The 18470-nt window shown below is 35.8% G+C and overlaps 2 protein-coding genes across 2 annotated transcripts; both read right to left on the minus strand.

Moving 5' to 3' along the window:
* Positions 1-154: 154 nt before the first annotated feature.
* On the minus strand, positions 155-7149 carry LOC130801808 (NADH dehydrogenase [ubiquinone] iron-sulfur protein 1, mitochondrial-like). Its single transcript, XM_057665701.1, has 5 exons — positions 6670-7149; positions 6315-6561; positions 4312-4606; positions 2114-2488; positions 155-1361 (listed from the first exon to the last, which is right to left on the minus strand). Exons 1-5 carry the CDS (start codon positions 7076-7078, stop codon positions 462-464), a joined length of 2226 nt encoding a protein of 741 aa, XP_057521684.1. The 5' UTR covers positions 7079-7149; the 3' UTR covers positions 155-461.
* An 836-nt stretch (positions 7150-7985) lies between these two features.
* Positions 7986-16118, minus strand: LOC130801809 (NADH dehydrogenase [ubiquinone] iron-sulfur protein 1, mitochondrial-like). The gene is made up of 5 exons (XM_057665702.1): positions 15520-16118; positions 15165-15411; positions 13282-13576; positions 10798-11172; positions 7986-9158 (listed from the first exon to the last, which is right to left on the minus strand). Exons 1-5 carry the CDS (start codon positions 15929-15931, stop codon positions 8259-8261), a joined length of 2229 nt encoding a protein of 742 aa, XP_057521685.1. The 5' UTR covers positions 15932-16118; the 3' UTR covers positions 7986-8258.
* Positions 16119-18470: the final 2352 nt, after the last annotated feature.

Consider the following 18470-nt stretch of genomic DNA (forward strand, 5'->3'; position numbering starts at 1 on the left):
AGAAGTCACAACATAAGGACTTTGAACAAGGTTTTCGCCTCAGAAAGCTTAACTGCTTCAAAACGGAGTTCATCAGTGCCGGTCTGATTGCACCACACGATATTGCTTGTCGTAATAGAGCAACGAAAGTTGAGGCTTGCATGACACAGGAGCAAAGTCATAAAATACATCTTAATTCTCAAAACAGTTTCATACACATCATCATTATTGAAAAGGGTGTTTCTTTTTCAGCCTCTGGACAATTTGGAGATATTATGGCAGAAATACAACAGCTAATGTCGATTGTTAACAGCTGACAATGGCCGCAACTATAAATTAAATGCCAAAACATTGTCTCTAACGACAATTTAGTCATGGCAATCCAGCAAGCGAAAAATCTCAAAAATATAAGTATAATGCTGAAACGCCCGGGGCTTCGAAGAAAATTCACCCCACGAAAGTTAATGCAAAGGGAATAAAATTCACTTTTTCAACAGCTGAGATGAGCACTGAGCCATTATCTTTGACGCCCTGGTAATCGAGTCGGTCATATAGAAATTTTCAATTGCTGACTTGAAAGGAGCTGGATTCACTTCCTTCTTGATCTCCGGTTTTATCAATGCAGAGAAAGTAGCTGGTTCCCGCTCATCCATGCTTAGCAAGTTTGGTGCCACAGTCCTCATTCGTTGTCGAATATCTTTTAGGGAATCATAAGGCAATTTCACTCCAGCGGTCTCAGATAAGGCCCTAATTATTTTCCAGTCATCCCTGGCATCGCCAACAGTAGGAACTGCTGGTATGGTTTGCTGAGTGCGACCTTCAGTATTTGCATATGTACCTTCCTTCTCAGAGAAAGCCGATGCAGGCAAAATGACATTGGCACGATATACACTCTGATCACCATGGTGACCCTGATACACAACGAATGCGTCATTCGGAAGCTTGTCCAAGTTCACGTCATCCGCACCCATAAGATACAGAAACTTAGCAGACTCAATACTTTTGTCAGATTCCGGCACAAGACCAAGGTCCAGGGCAGCTGCTTGGGAAGCATTTAACAATAAAACATTAAGACCATTCCAGTCTGGTCTAATTACATTTGCTGACTTTGCAATGGCTTCAACAACAGATAGGATTGCATCCTTATCCTCTCTCTCAAAGAGTCCAGCACCAACAATAATAGCTGGATTCTTAGCATTTTTGATGGCTGAAAAAAATGAGTGACGGCCTTCAGCGATTTCTTGCAGGGTCTGTGGGCCTGTTCCAAGATGTTCATAGTCATAGTTGAACTCCGCAGCAGGTCCAATATAACCAACCTTAGCAAAGTTATTTCGTGCTGCTTTCCGGATTCTGGCATTTACCATGGCAGCTTCAACTCTAGGCTGAGGAAAGCATCAAATGAGAACATTTGAGATGCATAACAATGGAAATTAAATAAAAACCAACAATTCGTCATAATTTGATAAGAATATGAACTTGTAAAATTTGAAGTATTCTTAGGCTCTTAGCCTAGGGATGGCAGCTTCAACTCTAGGCTGAGGTAAGCATCAAAAAGAGAACATTTGAGAATGAAATACATAACAATGGAAATTAAATAAAACCAACAATTCGCCATAATTTGATAAGAATATGAACTTTTAAAATTTGAAGTATTCTTAGGTTCTTAGCCTAGGGAAATCCAATAATAATAATAATAATAATAATAATAATAATAATAATAAGCAAGCTGAAGTTAGCAACTACAATTAAATACATGAATAATAATAGAAATAATAAAGATATTTGATATTTATAGAGCAAACTAATTATAGCGATGATAATATTGTAAATTAACTATTCGCAAAGTTAACAAGATAGTTACAATTTTCTCTGATATTTTCAATGGTATCCCTGTTTTTCTATATTCACTTAACATTGAAATTAAGTAAAAGCATATCTCCTATTTCCATTATTATTTCAGAAACTTAATTTTATTGCTTGTTCCAAATGAGTCGTACACTTTCCCTTTTCATATTACTCACTTTTCCTGATGATATAAACTATGAAAATTCAAAAGCAACAGAAAATCATGTTACTACATCACTACTATCAATTGAGAAGATCTTTGAGAACAAAATACGACAGTAACATATACCTGGGTGCCCACGAGAAGAAAGACATCTGCATTTTCAAGGTCAGAAATGCCAGTATTCAAAAGATATCCTGAACGCAGATCAGCTTGGGGTTGTGCGCCATTTCCTTCACACAAGACATTATTCGATCCCATCTTGTTCAAGAAATCCTTCAACGCCATCATAGCCTCAGCATCAGACAATTTACCAGCAACACCCACAATCTCTTCTGGTTTAACTTTGTGAACAACATCAGCAATCACATCAAGGGCATCTCGCCAGCTGACAGTATTAAAACGTCCATCAGAACCACGAATCATGGGGTCATTTAATCTTTGCCTCTTCAGACCATCATAGCAGAACCGTGTTTTATCTGAAATCCATTCTTCATTTACATCCTGCGAGAATGTAATACATGGTCACAACTCACAATATGAAAGCACTTATTGCTACTTTTTAAAGCTATATGAGCAAATTTAGTGTCAATTGTAGCAATTATTCAGAATTTTATGGGGGCTTCATTCTAACAATTGCTCAAACTCAACAAAAATCATGATAGGCCCATTAAAGGGACCAACTTTGCAACAGATATAAATTCAAAAATAAAATATTGAACATCAAGAGCTAGCCAAAAAAGTGAGGATTGATTTAGAATGAAATCTTCTTAAGCAGTAAGCATTGCTACAACAATATTGGGTTACAGTTTACAGGCATTTTGTTGGATTCAGAGTTGATAGTAGATGATAGATCTTGTTTTAGCATATTATCTAATGTAAAAATCAACCCATCAAAACTCAGTTCCCTGATCCATCCAGTTTTTTTTTCTCCAACAAGGTAACTAATTGAGAACTATTAGCTTGGTATGGTGATTGCACTTTTTATAAGTCTGCTAGTGATCAGGATGCAGATTCTGCATTTGACAATTTAGAAAAATTCTACTGATGAAGATCTTTTTAGAGAACAGAAAGTATGACAACATAGTAAAAAAGGGTCCATTCTATTGAGAATTTATGAAACTCTTGAACAAAATTTGCACATGGTCTTTCCTCCTATAAACTCTTGAATACATGAAAGACAGTTCCACCTAAAGCATATTTTTTCACATGGGATGTCTTCAAACAGAATGCCCCATCTAAGGATATTCATAATTAGATTCGTTGCAACATGCTGTAGTTTGCAACTTAAGAAGGCAGACTCAGTCTATTTGTCACCATCTGCTTTCTTGTCCTTGGGTTCTTTGGCTTTGAAACCTTTATTTAAGATGAGTTTGGATCGGTATTGTTCTGTTTTATTAATTCTCACAGCTTGAAAATAAGATTGATTTTATTTTTTGCTTGCTAATCGTGAATTGTGGATTGTAGAAGATGAATACACGTAATTCAATGGTGCACTTGGAATGATAGTGCAAAATATTGCCGCCATCACGGCGTCACAACCGCATTAAAAGGCTTTTGACCTTACCGCAACCGATATATAGTTCAAGACAACCATGAAACTATCCGTATTGGCTGCAAAAGCTGTTTCATGGCTGTGAACGGATCCGAAAATTTTCAATTATTTGGAAAAGAAAACAGTATAGATTTTGAGGTATTAGTTTTCCCTCTATACTTTCAGATTTCAAGTTGAATTTTTCAAAATTTTTGGAAAACTAGATATTGGGAAAGAATTAGGAATATATACCGGCAATCATATATATTACATTTCGGACATTTTACATATTCTCCCCCTTATATTTCTCTCTTTACACTTGCAAAATTTATTCACATTTCACCATTTTTGGCCCACTCCTTAACTAGTTTTCCTAATATGGATGAGAAAACCTAACCACAAGATTAATATTGGATGCAAAGGTGCACAATAAGTAGAGCAGTATTAACACCCTCAGGTTATGCTCCTTGGCTACCACCACTTGACAGAAATTTAGGCCATCGAAGGCATTCCAAATGTCTGTACACGATACACATCGAAGAGAACAAGAAACTTATACATAATGCACAAACATAGTCATGGAAATGCATGATGAAGCAGAACAACTTTTCATGATCAGGTAGTCGTTTTACATGATATATTGTAGATACCTTCGTCGTTTGGCAAGTCATGCCGTTACAATTGTAAATAAAAGAACCCCCACAAAATTCTATCATAGAGAAACCGGAAAAACTAAAGCTACTAAGATGAAAAGCAAATGAAAAAGAGAACTTTGGTATAGAATCAAGAGTACCTCATTGAGTCGTGGAACGATACGCATCACCTCTGGTCCTCTACTATCAATCCGTATGTTTGATCCAACAGCGTCTGTGACATCAATACTCTCAGTTCCCTTCAACTCCCAATTTCGGGCCTTAAATGCAAAAGGTTTTGAAGTAAGGGCTCCAACTGGACAAATATCAATTACGTTGCCAGACAGCTCACTGGTCATAAGCGTTTCAACATAAGTCCCAATTTCCTCACCACTACCACGGCCTAACATACCAAGATCCTGAACTCCAGCTACCTCACTTGCAAACCTTACACATCTGTTGACAAAAGCGTACCAAACAAAATAATAAAATAAGAAGGTGCCACGAGAAAGCACATCATCAACACATTTTTGAGAACAATGAAGACACTATTAGAGACAATGAACTTCAAGTAAAGAAAATTGGTAAAGCAGTAATCGGAGTGGTGGCCAATGAGGAGCTTACTCTTAGCAGATAGTGCATTAACAAAAGTAAAAAAGTCAAACTGCATGGTGTGCTTATTCACAAGGAAAACAAACAAGAGATGCTTGCAGACTACAATTGAACAAAGTAATTAACAAAAAAGCTACTCGTTAAAAACTCATTGAATTGACATTGGATTCGGAATAATTATCCATAACTTGGGCTAGCTTGAACAGGAAGCATTAGCCTATATTTATATTATCACCTACTCGTTAAGGACTCATTAGCTTGCTATCACCAAAAAAACTTGATTATAATTTGGAAAATTCATTAAGTGGCAGCTATTAATATTTGGTTTTATCAATGGTCGATGAGCACCTATGTCAGATAATTGTCTAAAGGCATCTTTTACTCCCTCCCTCCCTCCCTGTCATATTTTTTTCACTTTGTTGTTTTCTTTCCCATTTCTCAACCTATCTCTCTCTCAATACCCCACCATGATATTTATACTAACCAACCCCAAACCACCACACCACAAAATAGCCCTAATTCCGCCATTGGTGCCTCTTTCTCTTTCCTAAATAAACCCGCAAGAATAGATTTTCGTTGCCAACAACCACCACTAGTTCCCTCTTCACTTAATTCTAATTAGTCTTTAATTAACCATAACAAGTTTGATAAGCTCTTCACAATGCAATTTGCATTATTTCCAGCCAAATGACACCTTCAATTGATGCCCATAAAGCTGCAATGGAAGAATCCATCAAGCATCAATTCATCACTCAAGGTAAATCCTTGGAGGCACTCAGTTTAGCTGAATTTTATTCCAGAGGCTTGCCAACCATTTTTATACCCAGTAAAACGATAAAGGAAGGATTGGAGTGGTGGGGTTGTAAAGAACTTTAACACCTTATTCGAATTGAAAGAATCAGAAAGGAAAGGAAGGAAGTGATTTGGAGCGTGACAATATCCTTCGTTTGGATAACAGATTTGAAGGGGGGGAATTGGAAGGAAGTGGTTTGAAGGGATTACCTTGATGTTGTAATTGACCAATTCTCTCCAAAAGTGAAAAGATTTATAAGAAAATGGTTTTTATGTTCCTCTTCCGGTTACAAACAAGGGAAGTGTTTCTCTTCCCTCCCTTCCCCTTCCCTTCTTTTCCTTTCACTCGTAAATTCTTATCCAAATATACTGTAAGTATTGTGATATTGGTTAGCAACTTCATTAAAGGTAGAGCACAAGGTTTCTTAAAAAGGTTATAGAGAGGGATATGTTGTAAAAGGTTCCTTCAAAGAATTATTTTAAACAACAGGTGCCTCTAGAGGAAAAACTATGTAAACTAGTTTTAGATGAAATCTATGAAAAATAAATTGAATTTTTTAAAATCTGAGAAAAATGCATAAAGCGTGATTAATAATAATGTTAGCTTCAAAGACAATGGCATCAACTTGTTCTATGTACAAAAGGATTCCTGATTAATCAATAAAGATACAAGTTAAATTAAACTTAACCCCAGAAGCAGATAAATAGGTGAACTAAAAGAAGCAAATTGAGCAAGCCAATATATTGACGCTTAACATACCTGGTACACTGGATACACCGAGTCATGACAGTTTTAACAAGGGGACCCAAGTTCTTATCAACAACTGATCTTTTCATTTCAGTAAAGCGACCCCTATCAGAACCAAAGGCCATAGACTGATCTTGGAGGTCACATTCTCCACCCTGGTCACATATAGGACAATCTAGAGGATGATTCATAAGTAAGAACTCCATTACTCCCTCCCGAGCTTTCTTCGCTAATGGAGTGTCTGTCTTTATCTTCATCCCTGCATCACATCATTTCATTAGAAATCAACATTTTCATCAACAGTTTTACGAAATGTTGCAAGTAAGAAGAAAAGAAAGTAATTACAGAATCAAAAGGATATGCATACCAGGAAGAGCGGGCATAGCGCAAGAGGCAACAGGTTTAGGAGATTTCTCGACTTCAACCAAACACATACGACAATTCCCAGCAATTGAAAGACGACTATGATAGCAAAATCGAGGAATATCAATACCAGCAACCTCACAAGCTTGAAGAACAGTGAATCCCTTAGGAATTTTGACGGAGTAGCCATCAACGAAAACTTCAATAGCATCTTCAGGATTAGGGAAATGAACCCTAGCATTGTTGATTGGGGGACGAGGTGGTGGAGGAGGAGGATCTGGAATTGCCTCAGCAGCAGCAGAATCAGGATTACTGAGCTGAGGAGTTGAAACGACTGATCGAACGAGAGATCTATGGAGGAAGGGTGATGCTCGTCGAATCATCGATCGAGATGTCAATGAGCCTAACCCCATTTTTGTGTTTTCTCGCAATTGTTTTCTCTCTCCTTTTGTCTATCCTCTCGGCTCTTCTCAGTTAAATTGTTGTTAAATTGTTGTTGGTCGGTTTAATTAGTAAAACTATTAATTGATAAGTCAAATTTAAGTTCTTTGATAAATACCTTTTAAGTGAATAAAAAATAATATTTTAATTTAAAATTAAAAAATTACTAGTATTCTATCTTTTTATAATATCTTTCGATTTTGACCTACATTTTAAAAAGACAATCAACAAACTACTATTAATTTTTTACAAATAACTTCTTAATAACAGCTGACTAGTCATCAATCCAATATCTAACACAAGTAAAAATCTGAGGAAAGAAGGTGATCAATAGTTCATATTCATACCCCTCCAACGAGATGGTAAAAAGGAATATGTGCACTCACACTTTGAGTATGAGTACTCATTTTGACCATATTTTCTAACTAGCGACTCGTAAGGATGATTATGATGTCTAATTTTTTAAAAAATTGCTATAGCCAGTAAAAATGTCTATTTTGTAAGTATTCATTTTGAATAGATACTAAAACTTAGTGACTTATAAGTGTATTCGTGACGTCTGTTTCTCAAAGTAGCTAGTGCCAGTAAAAACGATGTTAAATATCTTTTTGATTCGCGTGTCAAGGAAATCAACTTCTTAATGCTCATTTTGACTGAATGTTGAAACTTGGGCCCATAAAAGTGATAGTAACGTCTTTTTTTGGAAAAAGTTAATAGAACCGATAAACATGTTAAATATCTTCTTGATTTGCATGTTGAAAAAATCAGCGTTCAAGTGCTCATTTTTCATTTGATTATCAAACTAGGCATCTCATAAACGTGATTAACATGTTCATTTTTCAAAAAAAAAAAAATTGTTATCAGTAAAAAAAATTTAAGTTTATTCGACTAAGAACGCTCACAAAAGACATCTTAATTCTCAAACAGTATCATACACATTACAATTATGGGAGAAAATAGCCTCTGGAAAATTTGGAAATATTATTGAAAAAATACCACAACGAATATCGAACTAAAGCAGCTGACAACCCCAACTACAAAGTAAATGCCAAAAAGCAATCGGAAACTCTCAAAAATACAAGTATAAAGCTGAAACGCCCAGGGCTTGGAAGAAGATTCTTCCTGCTAAAATTATTGCCAAGGGAAAGTAATTCACTTTTTCAACAGCTGAGAAGAGCACTGAGCCATTATCTTTGACGCCCTGGTAATCGAGTCGGTCATATAGAAATTTTCAATTGCTGACTTAAAAGGAGCTGGATTCACTTCCTTCTTGATATCGGGCTTAATCAATGCAGAGAAAGTAGCTGGTTCCCGTTCATCTATGCTTAGTAAGTTTGGCGCGACAGTCCTCATTCGCTGTCGAATATCATTTAGGGAATCATAAGGCAACCTCACTCCAGCTGTCTCAGATAAGGCCCTAATTATTTTCCAGTCATCCCTAGCATCTCCAACAGTAGGAACTGCCGGAATGGTTTTCTGAGTGCGACCTTCAGTATTTGCATATGTACCTTCCTTCTCGGAGAAAGCCGATGCAGGCAAAATGACATTGGCACGATATACACTCTGATCACCATGGTGACCCTGATACACAACGAATGCGTCATTCGGAAGCTTGTCCAAGTTCACGTCATCCGCACCCATAAGATACAGAAACTTAGCAGACTCAATACTTTTGTCAGATTCCGGCACAAGACCAAGGTCCAGGGCAGCTGCTTGGGAAGCATTTAACAACAAAACATTAAGACCATTCCAGTCTGGTCTAATTACATTTGCTGACTTTGCAATGGTTTCAACAACAGATAGGATTGCATCTTTATCCTCTCTCTCAAAGAGTCCAGCACCAACAATAATAGCTGGGTTCTTAGCATTTTTGATGGCCGAGAAAAATGAATGACGGCCTTCAGCGATTTCTTGCAGGGTCTGCGGGCCTGTTCCAAGATGTTCATAGTCATAGTTGAACTCCGCAGCAGGACCAATATAACCAACCTTAGCAAGGTTATTTCGTGCTGCTTTCCGGATTCTGGCATTTACCATGGCAGCTTCAACTCTAGGCTGATGAAAAGTATCAAAAAGAGAACATTTGAGAAACATAACAATGGAAATCAAATAAAACCAGCAATTCGTCATAATTTGATAAGAATATGAACTTCTTAAATTTGAAGTTTTCTTAGGCTCTTAGCCTAGGGAATTCCCTTAATAATAATAATAATAATAATAATAATATTAACATTAATATTAATATAATAAGCAAGCTGAAGTTAGCAACTACAAGGACATGCAAGAATGATAACAGAAATAATATAGACATTTGATATTTATAGAGCACTAATTATGACGATGATAATATCATGACATCAACACATTTCAAATTTTTTGTTTTATTATTCCAACAATTAAATTACTCCTTAATCTTTATGTCTTACCCTATGTACTTTGCAACCTCTTATGTACTTTCATTTATTACACTGTAGAATAATACCCACTTGTCTAAATCAATTTTGTTCTTAAATTCCTATATCTGTTTATCAGCTTCGATACTAGTGACTTCTTTATTAAAACAGTAAAAACCTTATATGAATTTCATCTCGGATAGCCCATATTAGAATTTAGTTGGTGTGTTGAGCATTGTCAATGTCACACTTATAGGCTTGTATCCATAGTCCGCAAACAAAAACAAAAATATGAACTAACATAACGTGAATACACTTGTGTTTCGAAAAGTGTGCCGCGCGTGAAGTGCTAAGAGCAACTGCTTAAACGCCTCCTTGAGTTTAGGTGCAACATGATACAGGAGGCTCTTGACTTGTGCACTTTTTTGCGCCTCACGTTTGTCAAAAGTGTGCCGCGCGTGAAGCGCTAAGAGCGACCGCTTAAACGCCTCCTTGAGTCTAGGTGTAACATGATACAGGAGGCTCTTGACTTGTGCACTTTTTTGCGCCTCACGTTTGTCAGATGCAAATTTTGATGAGTAACATGTCTTTGCCTAATATTACTAAAATAACCCTCAATTCTCAACTACTTATTGACTGGAAAGCAAAAATATATCCTTTCTTGCTCTAAAGAAAAAATATGGAGCGAGAAACGAAAAGAAAAAATAACCTTGAAGTGTTGCCATCTTCACTCATCGAAGTATGATTCTGATTTAGATAGTGTGTCACAAAACATTTCAAGCATCAAGAACCGATGTTTGCTTCTTCTTTTTTTACCTTTGTCTTTGTTTTAGTATTTACTTTTTTAGTTAACTCAAGACTATGTAATCGACTTATCGAGTCATCGTATGACTTTATGTGCCAAAGTAGTGTTTAGCTTTACTTATATGTTATACTAATATGAAATTCGTGTTGTTTTAACTTTTAAGTATTAAATATGCTCAAAATTGATTTTGGAGCTTTTTAGCGAAAATGTGCACCTCACATACAAAAAGTTTGTGCCTTTGCCTTGTGGCTTGCACCTCGGAAAAAAGGACCTTTTGCTCCACAGTGCACCTCGCGCCCCTTAAACAAAGAACCAACCATTAACGAATATGAATAAAATATTAGGATATACTTCTATATTATATATCTATATATGGAATTTATTAGTTTTATAATTTTCTAATGTACTAAAAATAAAATTATAAGCGATAGAAAATCGTGATATTGTCATCTATATATGAATATCTTCAAGAACAAAAACCAACAGTAACAAGTACCTGGGTGCCCACGAGAAGAAAGACATCTGCGTTTTCAAGGTCAGAAATGCCGGTGTTCAAAAGATAACCAGAACGCAGATCAGCTTGAGGTTGTGTGCCATTTCCTTCACACAAGACATTATTCGATCCCATCTTGTTCAAGAAATCCTTCAACGCCATCATAGCCTCAGCATCAGACAATTTACCAGCAACACCCACAATCTCTTCTGGTTTAACTTTGTGAACAACATCAGCAATCACATCAAGGGCATCTCGCCAGCTGACAGTATTAAAACGTCCATCAGAACCACGAATCATGGGGTCATTTAATCTTTGCCTCTTCAGACCATCATAGCAGAACCGTGTTTTATCTGAAATCCATTCTTCATTTACATCCTGCGAGAATGTGGTATATGGTCAAATCTCACAACATGACAACATCCATCCATAACATTAACAACATTGTTATTCTTTACAGCTATATGAGGAAATTCAATGTCAATTGTAACAATAATTCAGAACTTTGTGGGGGTTGGTTCTAAAAATTGCTCAAACTCAATGAAAATGCGATAGGCCCATCAGAGGACCAACTCTGCAAAAGATAAATTCAGAAATAAAATATTGAACATCAAGAGCTAGCCAACCAAGTATTGACTTACAATGAAATCTTCTTAAGCAGTAGGCATTCCTACAACTATATCAAGTGGGTTACAGTTTACAAGTATTTTGTTGGTTTACAAGTTGATAGTAGATCACAGATCTTGTTTAGGCATGACATTTGATGTTAAGATCAACCCATCAAGGTCAGTTTTCTAATCCATCCAGTTTTGTTTTCTCTAACAAGGTAACCATTTGAGAACTGTTAGCTTAAAATGGTGATTGCACCTTTTTAGAAGTCTGCTACTGATAAGGATGAAGATTCTGTATCGAGGCTTTAGGAAAATTCTACTGTTGAGAACAGGATAGTTTGGCAGCATAGTAAGAATGGGTCCATTCTATGGAGCTTTTACGAAATTCTTGAACAAAATTTGTCCGTGGTCTTTCCATCTATCAATTTTTGAATGAATTGAAGACAAAAGCTTTATCAAAAGCATATGTTTCACATGGGTTGTCGTCAAATAGAATGACCCAGTTGCGGATATTCTTATAATTCACTGCAACATGTTGTAGTTTGCATCTTTTTTTGATAACCCAGGTATCAGGGCAGCATGTGCGCACCAACTATTCCCAGGGCCCTAACATTAAAGAACATGGCCCTAAGGGAACTCGAACATGTGACCTCTATGAATCTATCATGAAGATAAAATTGGCTCAATATTGTTCTTTTTAATAAATCTTCTCACAGCTTGAAATAATAATGAAAAAAGGTGGGCTTGCTAAGCCTGGACTGTGGACTGTGTTGAATGTGGACCGGGGAAGATGAAATTGGATAGCTCAATGACGCACTTGGAAAGATATTTGACCATACCGATTTTGAGGGATTAGTTTCCCTCTACACTTATAGGTTTCAAGTTTAAGCTTTCAAAATAATTGGAGAACAACGAATCGGAGAACAACAACAATTATACATATATTATAAATCAGACATTTGATGCCCTCGGAAGGAACCGTATAGAGAGATTGATTTAAATTGAGGTTCTATATCAACAACACCAAAAGTATAAAACAAAGATCAAGATTAGGTAGCAAAATAGACAACATCTGCAATCAACTATTTACACAAGTACGAATAAGACAACATATGCTAAGCTAATAGACTTTGAATAAATAGATTCACACCCCTATTCCCAAATTTATCAGCAATAACCATTAGTAACAGTAAATAATACAATCAATACCATGACACTTCAAATACTCCCTCCATTATGTACCAAGTTTCCCGACAGTATTTTACAACAGCAACCCATCACGGCTTCACCCACAGTATTTTACATTTTCTCCCCCTACTATTTCTCTCTTTACAATGTCGAACTTCATACATATTTCACCAATTTGAGCCCACTCCCTAATTAGTTATCCTGATATTAATGACAAAACCAAACCTCAATGAGCATTGGAGTGAAAGAATACGTGGTGCACAATTAACACCCTTGTGTTATGCTTCTCGGTTTCCACCACTTCACTGAAATTCAAGCCACCACACCAAAGACATTCCAAATGTCCATATATGATACACAATGAAGAGAACAAGAAACTTATTCATTATGTGCATACATAGTATTTATATGATAAACAATGAAGAGAACAAGAAACATATGCATCATGTGTAAATTTAGTCATGTGATTACATATTTACATCTTGATGAAGCAGAACAAAGTTTCATGAGCAGCTAGTTGATTTACATGATATGTTGTGGATACCTACGTCGCTTGGCAAGCCATGCCTTAACATCTCTACATAAAAACACCCCCAAAAAATAACTATCACAGAGAAACCGGAAAAACTAAAGCTACTAGGATGAAAAGCAAATGACAAAGGGAACTTTGGTATAGAATCAAGAGTACCTCATTGAGTCGTGGAACGATACGCATCACCTCTGGTCCTCTACTATCAATCCGTATGTTTGATCCAACAGCGTCTGTGACATCAATACTCTCAGTTCCCTTCAACTCCCAATTTCGGGCCTTAAATGCAAAAGGTTTTGAAGTAAGGGCTCCAACTGGACAAATATCAATTACGTTGCCGGACAGCTCACTTGTCATAAGCGTTTCAACATAAGTCCCAATTTCCTCACCACTACCACGGCCTAACATACCAAGATCCTGAACTCCAGCTACCTCACTTGCAAACCTTACACATCTATAGACAAAACGTACCCAAGCAAAATAATAAAATAAGCAGGCGCCGGGAGAAAGCACATCATCATGTTTTATGATAACAAGGAAGATACTATTAGGGATAATGAACTTCAAGTAAAGAAAATTGGAAAAATAATGATCAGAGCGGTGACCAATGAGAAGCTTACTCTTAGTAGATATTGGATTTACAAAGAAAAAGAGTCAAATGGCATGGTGTGCTTATTTCTCAAGGAAAACAAACAAGAGATGTTAACACAGTATAAATGAACAAAGTAATTAACAAAAAAGCTACTCGTTAAGGATTCATTGGATTGACATTGGATTCAGAATTTATAATCATCAATAACTTGGTCTAGCTTGAACATGAAGCATTAGTCTCTATTTATATTATCAGCTACTCGTTAGAACTCATTAGCTTCTAAATTGTTGGTTTTGTCAATGGCCGATAAGCACATAATCTTCAAAAGGCATCTATTATAAAATTTGTTAATTCAATTTGTCGGTATAAACATCAAATTCAAGCCATATCTCACTTTGTTCCTTGTATCTCCCTCTCTTTCTCTCCGCTGCATGACCCTCAATCTCATTGTCTTTTTTTCTTCATCTTTCTCATTACCCACCATGATATTTATACTCACCGGTCACTCCACAACACCACACCACTAAATAGCCTACTTCCAACATTACTAACTCCCTTTGCCTTCCCTTTCCCTTTTCCTTTCACTTGTAAGTTCTTATCCAAAGTCCAGACATAGTGTAAGTATTGAGATATTCGTTAGCAACTTCATTGAAGGTAGAGTATAAGGTCGATAAAAAGACAAATCTAAGAGTTTTTGTGTGAGAAAAAAAAAAGACTTTAAATATTTTGTTTATCGTCAATTTAATTACAAATGATGAATAGGATTAGGCTAAAAGGCTTAGTAACAACCTCCCTATTAAGGAGAAAATAACTAACAACAATCCTAGAAAATAAAACCCTAAAAAATATATCTTTGACTATTGCTAATAAGAAACTATCTCTACAAAGGTTTCTCAAAGAGGTTATAGAGAGGGATATGTTGTAGAAGGTACATTCAAACATTTTCTAAACAATAGGTACCTCTAGAGAAAAAAACTATGTAAACTAGCTTTTGATGACAAATATGAATAATAAATCACAAATTCTTGTGAGAGACAGTCTCTTTGAGGGACCATCTTTAAATTGGGCCAGTCCATTATATTAATAGACATTTAAGCTACTGAAACTAGGCATTAAGGATACAGTAAATAAATATTAAGGATAATGTATGTAGCTCATTAAGAATATAGTAAGTAGGTATCAATCTTTGATCGGTTGGGCTTGAGATACGTCTCTCAAAACAGACAGTCTCTCAAGAGACTAGCTGATAATAAATTGAATTTTGATAATCTGAGGGAAAATGCATAAAGCGTGATTAATAATAATGTTAGCTTCAAAGACAATGGCATCAACTTGTTCTATGTACAAAAGGATTCCTGATTAATAAATTAAACTTAACCCCAGAAGCAGATAAATCGGTAAACTAAAAGAAGCAAAATTGAGCAAGCCAATATATTGACGCTTAACATACCTTGTACACTGGATACATCGAGTCATGACAGTTTTAACAAGGGGACCCAAGTTCTTATCAACAACTGATCTTTTCATTTCAGTAAAGCGACCCCTATCAGAACCAAAGGCCATAGACTGATCTTGGAGGTCACATTCTCCACCCTGGTCACATATAGGACAATCTAGAGGATGATTCATAAGTAAGAACTCCATTACTCCCTCCCGAGCTTTCTTCGCTAATGGAGTATCTGTCTTTATCTTCATCCCTGCATCACATCATTTCATTAGAAATCACCATTTTCATCAACAGTTTTAAGAAATGTTGCAAGTAAGGGGAAAAGAAAGTAATTACAGAATCAAAAGGATATGCATACCAGGAAGAGCGGGCATAGCACAAGAGGCAACAGGTTTAGGAGATTTCTCGACTTCAACCAAACACATACGACAATTCCCAGCAATTGAAAGACGACTATGATAGCAAAATCGAGGAATATCAATACCAGCAACCTCACAAGCTTGAAGAACAGTGAATCCCTTAGGAATTTTGACGGAGTAGCCATCAACGAAAACTTCAATAGCATCTTCAGGATTAGGGAAATGAACCCTAGCATTGTTGATTGGGGGACGAGGTGGTGGAGGAGGAGGATCTGGAATTGCCTCAGCAGCAGCAGCAGAATCAGGATTATTGAGCTGAGGAGTTGAAACTACTGATCGAATGAGAGATCTATGGAGTAAGGGTGATGCTCGCCGAATCATTGTTCGAGATGTCAATGAGCCTAACCCCATTTTTGTGTTTTCTCGCAATTGTTTTCTCTCTCCTTTCCACTCGGCTCTTCCTGTGAATGCTTGTGGAAGACGCGGCCACCATTTTCTCTTTTACGTGGGCTTTGTTTGGCCATCATCCGGAATGCTGTGACCCGAGAGTATTGACTTGTCCCAAATTCTCAAACGAGACGTCTGTTTGAGAGATCCCTCATTTGATCGATTTAATATTTTATTAGAATAAAAGAGAATTTAAGATCGAAAATAAACACGCGCTTCTTGACATTTGTTAAGCTATTTGAAGTGATTTTTTAACCTATTAAAGTAAATATTTTAACGTATTTGAGTTGGCGTTTTAACAAATTAATGTTGGTATCTTAATCTATTTGGAGTTAGTGTTTTAACCTATTAAGTTGCTAATTGATTAGAGTTGGTATTTTAACCTATTGAAGTCGATAATGTAACTTGTTAAAGTTGGTATTTTAACCTGTTTAAGTTGGTGTTTTATGTTGTTTAAGTTGGTATTTTAATTTATTTAAGTTGGTGCTTAAACTTATTGAAGTTGGTATTTAACTTATTAAAGTTAGTATTTTAATCTATTCGAGTAGGTGTACAACCTATTAAAGTTGATATTTTAATTTATTTGGAGTTTGGAGATTAACCTGTTAAATTAACCTATTAAAGTTGGTATTTTAATCTATTGAAATTGGTTTCTTAACTTGTTTATAATATTATTTTAAAGTTGGTGTCTTTATGCTGTTTTAGTTGGTATTGTAGTAAAAAATAACTTTACCATATAAAAATATCAACTACAACAATTAAAACATCAACTTTAATAGGTTAAAATACTAATTTCAATAGATTAAAACACCAACTTAAACAGGTTAAAATATGAACTTAAACAACATAAAACACCAACTTAAACAGGTTAAAATACGAACTTAAACAACATAAAACACCAACTTAAACAGGTTAAAATACCAACTTTAATTGGTTAAAACACAAACATAACAGGTTAAAATACCAACTTGAGCAGCATAAACACACTAACTTAAAGCAAGTTAAAATATAAATTTCAACAGGTTAAAACACCAATTTCTATAGGTCAAAACACCAACTATAATGATTTTCGAAATCCACTATATGCGCGTTTAAGGATATTTTCTTTCTTAATAAACAAATTACATTTGTGCTGGGCTTGAGATACCATCTTTCAGGATAGGGATGGTCATGGGGCGGGTCTGAAGCGGGTCTGGCCAGATCCGGACCCGAACCCTTTTATTTTTTTGGATCCAGACCCGGATCCGGACCCTAAGGATCCAAAATTTTCAGACCCAGACCCGGACCCTACGGATCTGACAGGGTCTAGGGTCCTTAATGGGTACTTAATGGGTCTTATACAAAGCCTCTTTGATTTGTCAAAATTGAACATTTTTCGAGTCTTTTTGTATTTTTGTAAGCAACTTACCATCGTATTACAAACATTTATTCGAATCCATGAAATTCAAATACAAAATAATTACTAGAACGTAAAAACACTTGTCTAAATACATAATTAAAAATCAAATATAAAAGACTAAATGAGAAACATAGTTTATATTCCATAACATTAAAAATTACAATCAATTTTGATCAATCTTCTTCAACTTCATCAAGATCCTAAAGGAAATATCAAACAATTATAAGTTAGTTTTTCAATAAAGAAAAAGTAAATCAAAATAAATCCATTAAAATTACAATATAAAATATAAAATATAAAATATAAAATTTAAAAGTTTAGGGTCCGGGTCCGGGTCTTCACCTTAGGACCCGGACACCCGGACCCGGACCCGTCTAAATTTTTTTGGATCCAGACCCGGACTCGGATCCGATGGGTCTAAAAAATTAAGACCCAGACCCTTAAAAAAGGGGCGGATTCGTGGCTGGTCCAACAGGGTCTTGGACCCATGACCATCCCTATTTCAGGAGAGCGGTTGTTGATATCTTGGGTTATTTATTAAAGAAAATATGAAAAATTACCTCATTTAAAAAAAAATTCAAAATATGATTCGAAAAATGTTAATTTTTAAATTATGCGTCTTTATGCCAAAGTTGAGGTCGAATATTTGTTCGTTGTTACTAACAACGAACAAATAAGCTGGTCAAAAAAAAAGTAAAAGTTCATTGTTCATTGCTACTAAAGTGAAAGCCAATATAAAATTTTTACATAAGATCTCCTTATTAGTTGCCTTTTTAGCTAATTTTTCCGTTGGTCAAACAAACCAACAACTTTAGTCATCAACTCCAACTTACAACTATTGGGCAAAGAGGCTCTTAATATCATATACAAACTTATGCTCTACTTTCATCTTAACCACTCATTCACCAGTTTATGTTTGATCATCAAACACAATTTTCATTTCCACAAATTTTTACTAAAGGTGTGGTTTATGGGATTTACTTTACTCATCTAGATCAGGACATTGCATTGCAAATGCTATTGATTGTGAGAGACGGTCTCTTTGAGAGACCCTTTAATTGGGCCAGCCCATTATATATATATATTTTTTTTTAATATTGTAAG

Source organism: Amaranthus tricolor, chromosome 15 (assembly GCF_026212465.1).
Source record: "Amaranthus tricolor cultivar Red isolate AtriRed21 chromosome 15, ASM2621246v1, whole genome shotgun sequence".
Classification (NCBI taxonomy): domain Eukaryota; kingdom Viridiplantae; phylum Streptophyta; class Magnoliopsida; order Caryophyllales; family Amaranthaceae; genus Amaranthus; species Amaranthus tricolor.

Excerpts from the sequence above, each read along its gene's own strand:
- LOC130801808 (XM_057665701.1), bottom strand. The coding sequence starts at position 7,078 with ATGGGGTTAGGCTCATTGACATCTCGATCGATGATTCGACGAGCATCA. Across the intron at positions 4,607-6,314 it reads CGGTGTATCCAGTGTACCAG|ATGTGTAAGGTTTGCAAGTG; the intron begins GTATGTTAAGCG and ends TTTTGTCAACAG. Across the intron at positions 1,362-2,113 it reads TTCTTCTCGTGGGCACCCAG|CCTAGAGTTGAAGCTGCCAT; the intron begins GTATATGTTACT and ends TGCTTTCCTCAG.
- LOC130801809 (XM_057665702.1), bottom strand. The coding sequence starts at position 15,931 with ATGGGGTTAGGCTCATTGACATCTCGAACAATGATTCGGCGAGCATCA. Across the intron at positions 13,577-15,164 it reads CGATGTATCCAGTGTACAAG|ATGTGTAAGGTTTGCAAGTG; the intron begins GTATGTTAAGCG and ends TTTTGTCTATAG. Across the intron at positions 11,173-13,281 it reads TCGTTCCACGACTCAATGAG|GATGTAAATGAAGAATGGAT; the intron begins GTACTCTTGATT and ends ACATTCTCGCAG.